The 13814-nt window shown below is 44.7% G+C and overlaps 1 protein-coding gene across 1 annotated transcript in view; it reads right to left on the bottom strand.

Moving 5' to 3' along the window:
• CACTIN (cactin, spliceosome C complex subunit) overlaps positions 1–13814 on the bottom strand; it is a 491157-nt gene that overhangs the window by 330906 nt on the left and 146437 nt on the right. Inside the window, exon 4 of the mRNA XM_073594704.1 lies at positions 9621–9766. Within this exon, the coding sequence (XP_073450805.1) occupies positions 9621–9766 (146 nt within the window). The remainder of the gene's footprint in view (positions 1–9620; positions 9767–13814) is intronic.

Raw genomic sequence — 13814 nt, 5'->3', positions numbered from 1 at the left:
AACCTCCGGCCCCAAACTGGAATACATAATAGAGATATGATTAGTCACAGTATATATATATATATATATATATAATATATATATATATATATATATATATATATATAAACAATAGGGCGGGATGCTGCTGTCCTGAAAGACTCATGGAAAACAAGTTACCGGTAAGTCTAACTTGAATTTTCCCTTATCGTCTTTCAGGACAGTACTTGAGAGGATAATAGAGACTTACCCCCCTAGGGAGGGACCACAGCCTGCAGAACCTTTCTGCCAAAAGCCTGATCCCCTGCTGATAGGAGATCCAGTCTGTAATGACGGACAAACGTTAAGTAGCTTGACCACGTAGCCGCCTTACAAATCTGATCTGGGGTGGCACCAGCTCTTTCTGCCCATGTAGTGGCCTGGGCTCTCGTTGAATGAGCCCTAATTCCCAGCGGGGAAGAAAAACAAATTTGAGAATAGGCTACAGAAATAGCTGTCTTAAGCCATCTAGCCAATGATGCTTTCGATGCTTGTTGGCCTTTTTTGTTTCCAGAAAAAAGAACAAATAACGAATCTGAAACTCTAAAACCCTCCTGTTACTTCCAAATAATGTAATAGGATACGTCTTGCGTCCAAACTGTGAAACTGCTCTTCCTTTGCACCCAAAGGGTTAGCACAAAAGGTTGGTAGAGTAATCTCCTAAGACCTGTTACTAAAGCTTGCCACTTTTGGCAAAAACCCTGGATCTACTTTAAGGACAGCTCTATCAGGAAAAACTGACAAAAAAGGCTCTTTTACTGATAGGGCGTGCAGTTCACTAATCCTTCTTGCTGAAGTAATTGCGACCAGAAAAATAGTCTTCAAAGTTAAATGCTTTATTGATATGGCCTATAAAGGCTCAAATGGTTCTTTTGCCAGAGCTTGCAGAACCACCGAGAGATCCCAATTTGGGAAATGCCTCACCGGGACTGGTCTAGACCTGGAAAGTGCTTTGAAAAATCTCATGATCAGAGTTTCTGAAGATAAAGATCTCCCCAGATAAACTCCCAAGGCGGCCACCTGCACCTTAAGAGTGCTGACCGCCAGATTCTTGTCTGCACCTTTTTGCAAAAACTCCAGCACTGAAACTAGGTCTTTAACCTCCCTATGTTCAGTATGACAGAAAGAAACATAGACTTTCCATACTTTGGCGTAAATATCCCTGGTTACCTTTTTCCTACTGGAAAGTAGCGTAGTAGTTAAACGTTTTGAAAAGCCTTTGCTTCTGATTAACTGCTCCTCAGATACCAGGCGGTGAGATTTAACCAGCTTACATCTGGATGATGCACTGGTCCCTGAATCAACAGATCCTGACTGAGCGGAAGATGCCAACATGGTTTGATTGCCAACTGAAGAGTCGTGGAAAACCAAGCTCTCTTTGGCCAATATGGAGTAATCAAAATTATTGATACTCTCTCTCTCAGAATTTTTCTCAACACTAGAGGGATTAACCTGAATGAAGGAAAAGCATACCCTAGGTGAAAATCCCACGGATGTGCCAGAGCATCTATCCCCTGAGAGCAATTATCTCTCTGAAGGGAGAAAAAATTTGGGAGCTGCGTGTTTTATTTTGAAGCAAACAGGTCTACCTACGGAAGGCCCCAAGCACTGGTGATTAATGCAAACACCTTCCTGTTCAGACTCCACTCTGATTCCTGAACTTTCTGTCGGCTCAGATAATCCGCTACTTCGTTTAATGTGCCTTTTAGATGGACTGCGGATAGAGATAGTAAGTGGTTCTCCACCCACTCCAGAATCTCTACTGACAGTAAGTGAAGAGCCCTGCTTCTTGTGCCTCCCTGTTTGTTCAGGTAGGCTATGGTAGTGGCATTGTCCGACAAAATCTGGACATGGCAACCTATGAGGTTTTGAGAGAAGAAAGCTAATGCTCGGGCAACCGCTTTCAGCTCTCTCCAATTTGAGGATTTTTGGGCCTCCAACTGGGACCATGTTCCCTGCGCTAAGGCCTGACCCATGTGGGCCCCCCATCCCTGCAAACTGGGGTCTGTTGTGACCACTTTTTCGGTCGGAAAAGACCAAAGAAGACCTCTTTGCAGCACCACCTGACTTTTCCACCAAAGTGAACGTTTGACTCTGGTGGGGATCTTTATTTTTGTATCCAAACTCTGTCCTGTGGTTCCATGTCCTTAGAAGGAACCTCTGGAGAGCCCTGAAATGCAGCCTTGCCCATTGGATGGCTGGCATGGAAGAGGTTAATGTCCCCAGAGCCGACATAACCTTTCGGACTGAAATCAGTTGATTTGTTTGTAGTGCCGTTATTACCCTTTGAACCTTGATCTTTTTCTCTTCTGGGAGAAAAATCTTTTGCTCCACCGAATCTATCAAGTAACCCAGAAACAGTACTTGCTGAGCTGGGATGAAATTTGATTTTTGAACATTCACTATCCACCCTAGTGACTCCAAATGACTGCGGGCTTTGTTCAAATCCTCCTGCAACTTTTCTCTGGATGGGGCAAAAAAAAGGAGGTCGTTCAGATATGGAATTACCGCAATCCCCTGGAGTCGAAGAGGGGCGAGAGCTTCCGCCATTATCTTCGTAAAAATACGAGGAGCTGACGACAGGCCGAAGGGAAGGGCCCTGAACTGAAGATGTATAATCTCTTTGCCCATATTCACCGCAAACCTCAAGAACTTCTGGGACTGAGGTGCTACAGGAATATGAAGATAAGCATCTCTCAGATCGATTGATGCCAGAAAACAATCTTTTGTCAGAATGTTCCTGACAGTGAAAATTGAGTCCATACAAAACTTTTTGTATAGGACTGACTTGTTCAGGGGTTTTAGGTTGAGGATAAGATGGAAGTTTCCGGATGGTTTTCTTATCAGAAAGATGTGTGAATAGAAACCCTGACCCTGTTCTTCTGGGGATACTGGTATCACTACCCTCTGGTGCCTCAGATCCTTTAAAAGGTTCTTCATGGCCAGAGCCTTGGTTAGATCCCTTGGTAGGTTTGTTACAAAGAATCTTTCTGGCGGGCGATCCCAAAACTCTATCCTGTAACCTTGGGACAGCATGTCCAAAATATATAGACTTTTTGTCATGCTGGCCCAAAGGGGAAGGAAACTTTGAAGCCTTCCCCCCACCGGTACGCACAAGTCATTGCGTTTTACCAGAGGCTGCAGGAGGATGGAAAAGGACATTTCCTTTTCCCTTACCCTTCTGCGATGCCCAATTTTTTCTTTTCTCCTGGAGTTTGGTTTGTTCCTGAGCCCTTTGGGAACGAAAAAAATGTTTAACTGGCTGTTTTTTCTTTTAGATGGGAAAAGACTTCTTTTTATCAGCTGTTCTATCTAGAACCGCATCTAAGTCAGGTCCAAAAAGTAAGTCACCCAGGAACGGTATCCCACACAGCTTGTTTTTGGATGCCGCGTCCCCCAGCCAAGTTTTCAACCACAGAGCCCTTCTGGCTGAGTTGGCTAGGGCAGCAGATCTAGCTGTCATTTTAATCGATTCCGCTGATGCATCAGATATAAATGCGACAGCGGCAGACAGAGTCGAGAATGAATCCAAAATTTCTTGTTTTGGTGAGTCTGCTGAGATATGGGCCCTAAGTTGATCTAACCAGAACTCCATATTCCTGGATACCACCGTAGTTGCAAAGCAGGTTTAAGATTTCCCATGATGGATTGCCAAGCCCTTTTTAGTAGCTGGTCCATCCTTTTATCCATGGGATCTCTCAACACCCCCATGTCCTCGAATGCCAAATCTGTTGACCTCGAGACTTGGGAAAACGCGGCATCTAGTTTGGGGCTTTTGTTCCAAACCGCCGCTGGATGTTCATCAAAAGGAAAACCCCTTTTTTAAGGCTTTAGGAAAGAAAGGCTTTCTCTCTGGCTCTGTCCACTCTTTCTTAATAGCTTCAGAAATAACAGAGTGTACTGGAAAATTGTGATTGCTAAGCCCTGCGTACATTTTATCATGCAGAGATAACTCCTTTCTTTCCTCCTCCAGACCCAGTGTGGTATAGATTGCTTTTAACAGGCCATCTACCTGTTCTAAAGACAATTTAAATTTTGAAGATAAATTTTCTCCTTCCTCCCCCTCATCAGAATCCTCAGATTGAGAGGAGGAATGTCCCTCTGGGGTAGGAGATGCCTCAGTCTCCACCCCTGGGACTATAAGTGAGCCTTGAGAGGACTGTGAGGTAGTAGGCTGACTCAGGGATGGGTTTGCTAGCGAAGAGCGAAATGATTGGATAGTCGCATCAAGTTCTTTTTTAACAGATGCAATCAAGTCGCTGCAAGTGGAAGAAGCTTCTTCTTTAACTAGCAAATCAATACAGGCTTGACATAACGTCTTCTTCCATCCTTCAGGTAGCTTGGATTTACATGAAGGGCATTTCCTTTTTGCCACTGGATCAGAGCTCTTGGCCTGCCATGAGACAAAAAGAAGAAACCATCCCAGTGACACAACCTGTCCTTTTCCCAAGGATGCTCACCACAGGTGCACAGTAAGAACTAAACTGCCTTATGTGCCCAGACAGGCCCCTGCCACCTGGGGGGGGAGAGATAGAGAGAGAGACCCCACAGTACAAGGAGGACAGTATACAACTGTCCCTTACCTGGGCCTTGCTGGTGCCTGTGCCTGTCCCACTCGCTGCCGCCATCGATTCCATCGAGGAGCGCTTGCTGTGTTGTGTGGCTAAAACGCCGGTTCCGGACTCCAATAGCGCCAGTGCGCCGGACCGGAACCGCTAAATAAGCACCAGCCCCATTCCTCCCCTTTCCCTCTGCGATTTCTGGCGGAAATGATGCCGCACGCCTGTTCCGTGGGCGCCGCCCCCTTTCCGGATGCCTCACTTCCGGCAGATGGAGCCCCGCTGCCATCCCCAAGATGGCGGCGGTGCAATAAGCAACAGGCGGTGGACCTGAGAAAAAAAACAGTAAAAGGCCACCGCCTGTCTTGCCGCCGCCTAGGAGTGATGCCCACGACAGTCAGACTCACCCTGAGCCCAGATGAAGAGGGAGAGGGAGCCCAGCCAGCAGCACCTAACATCAGCTGTGGAATGGGAGCTCTCATGAGGTAAAAAGTATTTGGTGAAAAACACAGGAAACCTGAGCTCCCAGAACAGCACCTGAGAGCCCTGACGTCCCCACGAAGTGTTCCCTCCGGAGGAAACACAAAAACTGACAATGTGTGGAAAGGAGCCTCCTTTTAAAATTTGGTGGAAGAGGTGTTTCCTGTTTGCAAGGGGAGGAGTCACTCTCTGAAGTGCTGTCCTGAAAGACGATAAGGGAAAACATATTTCTTTCTTCTTGATACCGTTTGAATCCTCTAGCCACAATTCCTTCTAGTTACCTTCTATATTTGATCACTAGATCTCTATTAAAAGTGATTGTAAAGGCTTGTTTTTTTTTTTTTTTTTTTATAACAAACATGTTATACTTCTCCTCCTCTGTTCAGTTGGTTTTGTACAGAGCAGCCCGTATCCTCCTCTTCGCAGGTTCCTCTTTGCTGCTCCTAGCCCCTCCCTCCTTTGAGTGCCCCTCAGCCAGCAGCTTGCTACAAGGGGCACCCAAGTCGAGTCAGAGCTCCGTGTATCTATTAAGACACAGAGCCCCGACCTGGCCCGCCCCCTCTCTCCCCTGATTGGCAAGCCGACTAATTGACAGCCGCGGGAGCCAATGGCGCCGCTGCTCTGTCTCAGCCAATCAGGAGTGTCCTGGATGGCTATGGGGATCGTGGACATCGCTGGAGAGAGAAGGGGCTCAGGTAGGTAATGGGGGGGGGGGAGCTGGAGAGGCTGCTACACACAGAAGGTTTTTTTATCTTAATGCATGAAATGCATTAAGATAAAAAGTCTTCTGCCTTTACAACTTCTTTAAAGGGGTATAAGTATCTCAATCCCCAACATCTCAGCAGCATAATCACATCTATCTAGTATGATGATGCCACCACCCCCTTATCCGCTGGTTGGATGTTCAGTTCTTTGTTTTTACAGAGGATATCTGAACCCTCCTCCAGGTCCCTCTGCATTTTAACCTTCTTCACTTTGATTTGTTCCAAGTCTCTCAAGACAACGTCTCAAAAAAGACTTTTAGTGAAGGAGCCAAGGTACTTGGGGGATTAAACAAAGAGACTTGGAACACTTGAGAGACTTGGAACAAATCAAAGTGAAGAAGGTAAAGATGCAGAGGGACCTTGAGGAGGGTTCAGATTCCCTCTGTAAAATCTGTTATATACAGTAAGATCTGTTATACACGATCATCCCTCACCTTTTGGGTCTGTTCAACTGTATCTTGATCGCAACTCTGGTCTTCCAGGATTACAGCAAGACTTCATTATGGAATTATTACAATTTGTGGCAATGCACTTTTGGTATGACAACCAGTTTTACTGCCAGGACAGGGGAGTGGCCATGGGGGCTAAATATGCCCAGAGTTTGGCCAACCTAATCATGGCAAAATGGGAGAAGGACATCTATGCACAACAGAACCTGCATGTGGTCCTTTGGGCAAGGTATATTGATGACGTCCTCCTCCTGTGGGGAGGGAGTCACCAGGAACTCTTTCTGAGAGTTTATGAGATTTGTTAATAACAACGATAGAGGGATCTCTGAGTTTTGAAGCCAGTGAGGAGATACATTTTTTGGATCTAAAGATCCTAATTAAAGATGACAGGTTTATGACCATTACCTTCTTTAGGTCCACAGATCGGAACTCTTACATTCCTCTGGACAGCTGCCATCATGAGCCTTAGCTGAGGGCTGTGCCAAAAGACCAGTTCCTTTGCCTGAGGCGCAACTGTACAGAGGTTACTGAGTTTGACACTCAGGCAGAGGTCTTGTTTAAGAGGTTTGCAGAGAAAGGTTACAATCTGGATTTGCTTCGGGCTACCATCAGAGTAGGTGATTTTCAAAATCTTACTGGCTATTACTAGTGTGGTAAATGCCACGTGTGTATGTTAAACAGAAGCACTGCTAGAAAAGTAAATACATTTTCCTCTACTAGTACTGGTGGCGAGTTTGAAATTGAACCGTTTATTACCTGTTCCTCTACTGGGGTTGTTTATTTAATCCAGTGTCCTTGTGGGCTACGGTACTTGGGACGAACCAAACACACTTTACAAATCCGCCTTAATGAACACATTAGCAATATTAGGAGGGGTTTTAAAAACCATTCTGTATCGAAATACTATGATTTGGTACATGCTATGGACCCTTTCAACACTTTGTTTTTGGGTATTGACAAATATCGACCACACTGGAGAGGAAGCTCTCTAGCGAGAGAGATATCAAACAGGAGATGGCCTGGATATACCGTTTAAAAACGTATGTCCATTTGGCCTTAATGTGGATACCGATGTTAATGCCTGTATTAATAATGCTTAAATAGAAGGATTCCCCAGCAGAGTCAGGGGAAAATATAATATAATATAATATAATATATATATATATATATATATATATATATATATATATATATATATATATATATATATATAATTTTTTTTTTTTTTTAAGATCAGTCACTACCCTCAATTAACCCAGCTAACCCCATTAACCTGCCAGCATGTCTTTGGAGTGTGGGAGGAAACTGGAGTACCTGGAGGAAACCCAGGCAGGCACAGGGAGAAGATGCAAACTCCAAGCAGGTAGTGGTTGGGATTCGAACCAGCGATCACTTTTTACTGCTACGCGAAAGTGCTACCCACTACACCACTGTGCTGCCCATGGTTAAATCTCATTTAATGTGAATGTAAAATTCCATCTATAAACAGATATATATTTCCACTAGAGGTCGCTGTGAGGTAATTCTGGCAGTAACAACCTCAGTGGAAAGTTCCCAGTTTCTGCTGTGGGAATTTTTAAAGCATATATATGTTATCCATTTAGGGTTTTAGTATTAAGCTTTTTTTTTAATGACATTATATTATTTATATATATTTATGATATTGCCATTTGTGCCGAAGAGTTGCGGACCGAAAAGTGTGCCGGGTGCAACTTTGGGCCTAATTGGCAACATTATGTCAGTGTTTTTGCCACTTGCTCTAATTGAATAGCAGGCAAAATTGTTTTTCTCCACTAGGGGTGTCACCATTGTGCTTAAGAGGAGGTGATACAGTTGAGGGATCTTTGGCCATTACCTGTGGAAGAAAAATATAGAATTTTTTTGGCCATTAGTGGTTTATAGATTTATCGGTAATTTATTTTAACATTTTACTAAGTGCTTTGTCGTGATGTGAACCCGTTTTGAGTCTCAGACTGCCGGGTCTAAAAATGACTTTGATGATGAGGTACTATTAGCAAAGCTGAAGATACGTTTAATCTTGTGTTTGGATGTATGCTTAGACCGGGCATTCCTTGGTCGAGCTACGGTTCAGGCAGGCCAGGACTCAGAATGGGGCTTGGATGTTGTTATTGTATTTAAGGTGGTGACACAGTACGCCGCCCGTGCTCCAGGACAACTTCATTTGTGACAAAACGAGTAGGGAGGAACGACGCGCTGACCTCACCACCACTCTCGTGTCCCGAGGAGTGTTTTGGCTGTGTACGGCCGACACACCAAACATTAGGCGCTGTTCAACTTGTAATGTATGAGTGCAACGTTTTTATTAAATAAACTCAGGATTTTTTACACTACATGGAGCCTTTTTGGTCTTTTTTGGGTGCCAAACTCCATCGTTCACTTACTGAAAAACACCGGAACCGTGGAGCAGTCTTGAGACGAGGAGAAAGGCACAGGTTGGGTGTTAAGCCACAGGCGGTACCTTAACTCCTATAACAAGGGGTCCACATGAGCTGGTAAGCGGTTCCTTCAGCTGGTGGTGGATTCACAATGGTTGTGGTGATGGAAGATGGATTTGTTCACCAATAGATCATCTTGATTGATGCACTTTGTTTTTTTGCTACTTTTACTATATGATTAGTTTAGGGTTTAGCGTTACCTACCAGCACAATGTTTTCTTTTTCTTTTTTCTTTTCTTTTGCATTTACTGGTCAGTAAGTTGAGCTTGGAAATTTTTGATTTTTTTTTTTTTTATATGCGTTGCCTTTCCAATGCTCCTTGCTGCAGTGACCAGTTACTGTTACAAGTGGGGGCAATAACCACTTGTTTGTTCAATCTTATACTTGTACCTATAGGTAAGCCATTATTAAGGCTCACCTATAGGTACTGCAAATATTTCCTAAACGTGCACCATACAGGAGATATTTACTATATATGTAGCTGGTGATGTCACTGGCATATGTGCTCTGAAAGAACGGCCACCGCTTCAGAATCCTGTGCCGTAAACGGTAGCTCCCCATCGTATACGCAGGAGTGACGCCATTGCGGCTCTGGCAAGTCACACAGACGGAGTCTGCGGACCCGGAAGGAAGACAAGGGAAGATGGAAGTGGCCGCTAGCGAAGACAGCGCATCGCTGGAAGGCTTCGTTTTCAGGTAAGTTTCACGTAATGTGCTGGTATGCAATGCATACCAGCACATTATGGCTTTACCTTGCAGGTCAGAAAAAAAAAAAAAAGACACCCAGTGGTTTACTACCGCTCTAATATGCAGAATCTAGCAACCACCACTACAAAAGCCACTCTATTTCAAGACAACTCTATAGAATTCACAGTAAATTATTGCGGAACAGACCTGAGCTTTGCCTGTTGAAGATGAAAATTGTCTTCTTGTTCCTCCCATGTCTTAAAATGCTCGGCTTCTTTTTCTCGCTGCAACATCTCCAGTTCCTGCTCTCTCATAGCTTTTTCTCGTTCACGCTCTAACCGCAGCTGTTTCACCTTAGAAGGAAAATATATAATTTTAAATATAGAGGCTGCTACTGTTCACTTACTAAAAATGCTTGCATGCCTGTGCCTGGCTTCAAGCAGAACTGTTGCCAGGTGTTGAACATTCAACTGTTTATATATTCTTAACAAGCAGTAAATACGTTAAAAAACCCATCTGCAGGCAAAACTTAACACCTCTCAAACCTATTTAGTCTTTTTGTACATTTTGGATCGTTACATACTGACCAAAGTCTGCCATCTGAGTCCCCTGCTAGCACTGCTGCTGGGTGCAGACGTGCCTGAGCCAGCTATCACCTGACAGTCCCCTCTAGCCGGTGTCATCAACTGCAGACTTCTCTTCTGGTTTCCCAAGAGGACTCCAGAGCTGGACAGCTGATAAGAAGTGTCCATGTCACAGTGGCATCCACCATAAGCACCGCCTGACCCACTGGAAGGAAGAAGTCTCCGATTCCAGGGCTGAACTTGGAACCCACTATGTCAGGGAATATTTGGTCCTGCAGGTCAGGCATACGAGATTGCACCCTCTTGTCCCACACTGCCAGAATTATAACTTGAAATGCTTTGAAGTAAAATTGGGCATATGCAACCGCTTTGAAGGAGGACATCAACAGGCCAGAGACCCTTGTGCAAAAAAAAAAAAGGGGGGGGGTTTGTAGGCCCCTGGAGTGCAGAGTCTGAAAATGGAAGCGAGGGGTATGGCATTTTTTTTTCCAGGAGAAGCAAAGTCTTGGAGAGGGGCATGGTTAAGATCAGGCCCAGATACTCCAAGTGATTACAGAATCTTCCCGCACTAATTTCTGGAGATCCAGCCAAAACTCTGCAGGATCTCCATACTCTGTTGGCATTGGCTGACAGCATCCGTGCCTTCTGAAGGAGGTTGTCCAAATATCCTACTATGAGGACACCCTGAGAGGGAAGCAGCGCAAGAACAGGGGCTAGGGCCTTCATGAACACCAAAAAGGTGCAGTGGACAGTGGTGAGGAGTTGCACCAGAGCAGCATGAAGGCGCCAATCTTGCTGGGGACGTTGGCAGTCTGACGATATGTAGTGGACTGAAAGCCCAAATGCCTGAACATTCTGGGATCAGATAACTACAGAGTTTAATATACAAGCCCCCCAAATCTAACAAGCAGGGTTCACCCCCCCTCACAGAGGGAGAGACTTGTTTGCAGATTTGGGGGTTCAAGTCCATAGTATAACAAAGTTCCAGGTCTTGCATTGGACCTGGAGGCTTGAGAGAAACGAAAGGAACTCTTTGTAGCCTCAGAAGTAGAAGGATTATAGATTTGTGCCTTCTTTTCCAAGGGCACAAAGAGGACTTTTTTTTTTTTTTTAAAGATATTTTTATTGCAATTTTGCGACATACAGACATAAAACAAAAAAGGCAAACAAAAACTACAACACCAAAAACAGAATGCTCCTAATCCAGCATATCATGAAAATCCGGGCAGTGTGCAATAATAAACTAGCGGTTACATCTACCAGTGGATATAAACATCAACAGAGTAGTAAGCAATACGGTTTTTAAACAGCCTGAGCATATCAGAAGTTCCTGTTTAATACAACACTCACAAGGTGAACCCCTTTCATGGTAGTACAGGGAAGAGGGTCAGTGGGCTAGCCAGCTCCATATTTCTGCTCCATATTTTGTGGAACGCTTTAGTCCTCTTACGGATGTCAAAGGTACGTTTATATAGAGGCAGGGAATCATTGACAAGTTTAAAGGGGTTGTAAAGGTAAAAATTTTTTCACCTTAATGCATTCTATGCATTAAGGTGAAAAAACTTCTGACAATACCGCCGCCCCCAGCCCCCCCGTTTTACTTACCTGACGCCTCGAAAGTCAGTTTCTCGTTCCCGACATCTATTCGTCCGCTCACCCTGGCCGCTGATTGGCTACAGTGGATGGATTGGAAGCAGCGCAGCCATTGGCTCGCGCTGCTGTCAATCACATCCAATGATGCAGCGCGCTGGGGGGCGGGGCCGAGTGATACAGTTAGCGGCTATAGCCACCGGCTGTATCACGGGAGCGCGCCCGCAAGCACTAACCACCATGCGAGGGAGCTCGCATTAAGGTGGTTAATGCTTGCGGGGAGGAGCTGAAACAGCCGCCGAGGGACCCCAGAAGACCAGGTTCGGGGCCACTCTGTGCAGAACGAGCTGCACAGTGAAGGTAAGTATAACATGTTTGTTATTTTTTAAAAAAAAAAATTTTACCTTTACAACCCCTTTAAGCCACATATTCCACGTTGGGGTCTCTGACCCTTTCCACGTCAGCAGGAGGGACTTCCTCACATAAAAATAAAGGATGCAAAGTAGTCTCTTAACCTAAGGCTGCACAGTGAGGTCACCAAATATGCCCAGCAGACAGTTTTTAGGGTTCACTATATTTGGCAAACCCAGCGCAGAAGATATAAAAAGGTGCCTATGTCAACCCAGAAGTCGTGTACTAGTGGACAAGTCCAAAAGCAGTGGAGAAAATTAGCAGTTTGTCCACAACCGCGGAAGCAGTCAGCAGAGGGGGATAGTCCCATTCTATGCAGTCTAGCAGGTGTGAGGTGTAAAATGATGGAGAGTTTTTAGTTGAATCACCCTGTCCATCGAGGAGATAACAGAGGTTTTGAATGTATCACAGAACTCAGACCAATCCTCTTCTGTGATAGGGATATCAAAGGAGGCGCACCTCTCTTGAGCCTTCTGAAACCTAGGGTTAAATGCCTGTCATGAGAGTGGAGTAATACGAGTTTATAGGCTATCTGGTCAGAGTCTCTCAGAAGTTTTTCCACGTCAGGTGTCTTAATAGGACTGAACAGAGAACCAAACTGAGTACCTATAATAGCATGTCTGAGTTGGTAATGGTAAAATAAGTCGATGGGATGTCAAAGTCTGTTTGCAGTTGAGAAAAGGATTTAAAACCCTGGGGGGTATATAGATGATATAGGTATTTCACTCCCTTTGCTGTCCATCTGATGGGGTCAGATATAGAACATAACTCCTTAAGGTTAGGGTTAACCACAAGGGGTTGTTGGGGGAGGTCTGCCATGAATCAGTGGACATTTTCGCAACTACAGTTTGGAATAGGGAAAGGGAGGTTTGGATTATTGACATGCCCGGTTCAGGTGGTGTGCATCCCCTATAGCCAATGTTGTAGAGTGTCTCAAAATGAGGAAACCATGGCTCCCTTCAGTAGTGGCACAGGCATTATCAGAATTAGGGTGGAGCCAATCATGGATATTAACCAGCTGGGATGATAGGTAGTAAAGGTAGAAGTTAGGGAATGCCAGACCTGTCATATGTGAGGGGAGGAGCAGAGTTTATAGCGCAACTCTAGGGGACTGCCCGTTCCAAAAGAACGCAATACAGATGGAGTCAATGCTTTTAAAAATGGATTTGGGAATTTTGCAAGGGGAATTAGCCATAACATACAGTAGTTTAGTAAATCATTTTAAAGGACACTGGCTCTCCCCATGAGATCCAGGGGCATATCTTTCCACTGTTTGGTCTGTGTCTGTAGCAGTAAGGGGCGTAGATTATTGGCAATATACAAGGATAGTGGTAACTGAACTATAAACCCTAGATATTTAAAAGAGGTAGCAACTTGCAGTTTAGAGTGATTCAGTGGGAGTACAGTTTGATCTAGTAGAAATAGGATAAAATTTATCCCAGTTCAAACGGAATCCAGAATAGTCACTAAACATGTTAACTGCAAACAAGCAATTATCAAGAGATGTATGAGGGTCCGCTAGATAGACTAGAGTATCATCAGCATAGAGAGATATACACTCTTCAATGTCATTTATAGGAAGACCCTTAATAAATCAGAGAGCTAGGGATCCTTACAGCAAGGGGCTCCATAGCCAAAAGCAAACAGGGGAGGCGATTAGGGACACCTCTGCCTGGTGCCTCTAGCAATCGGAAAGGGCTCAGTGACCTGAGAGTTAAATTGCAGCCGGGCAAGTGGGGATATGTAGAGTAGCTGTATCCATGCAATGAGTTGAGGGCCAAACCCATACAGTTGCAATACCCGAAATAGATAAGGC

This window comes from Aquarana catesbeiana, linkage group LG01 (assembly GCF_042186555.1).
Source record: "Aquarana catesbeiana isolate 2022-GZ linkage group LG01, ASM4218655v1, whole genome shotgun sequence".
In the NCBI taxonomy this organism is placed as follows: Eukaryota; Metazoa; Chordata; class Amphibia; order Anura; family Ranidae; genus Aquarana; species Aquarana catesbeiana.
Note: the sequence above shows the minus strand (reverse complement) of the source record. Positions and strands in the feature narration are given on the sequence as shown.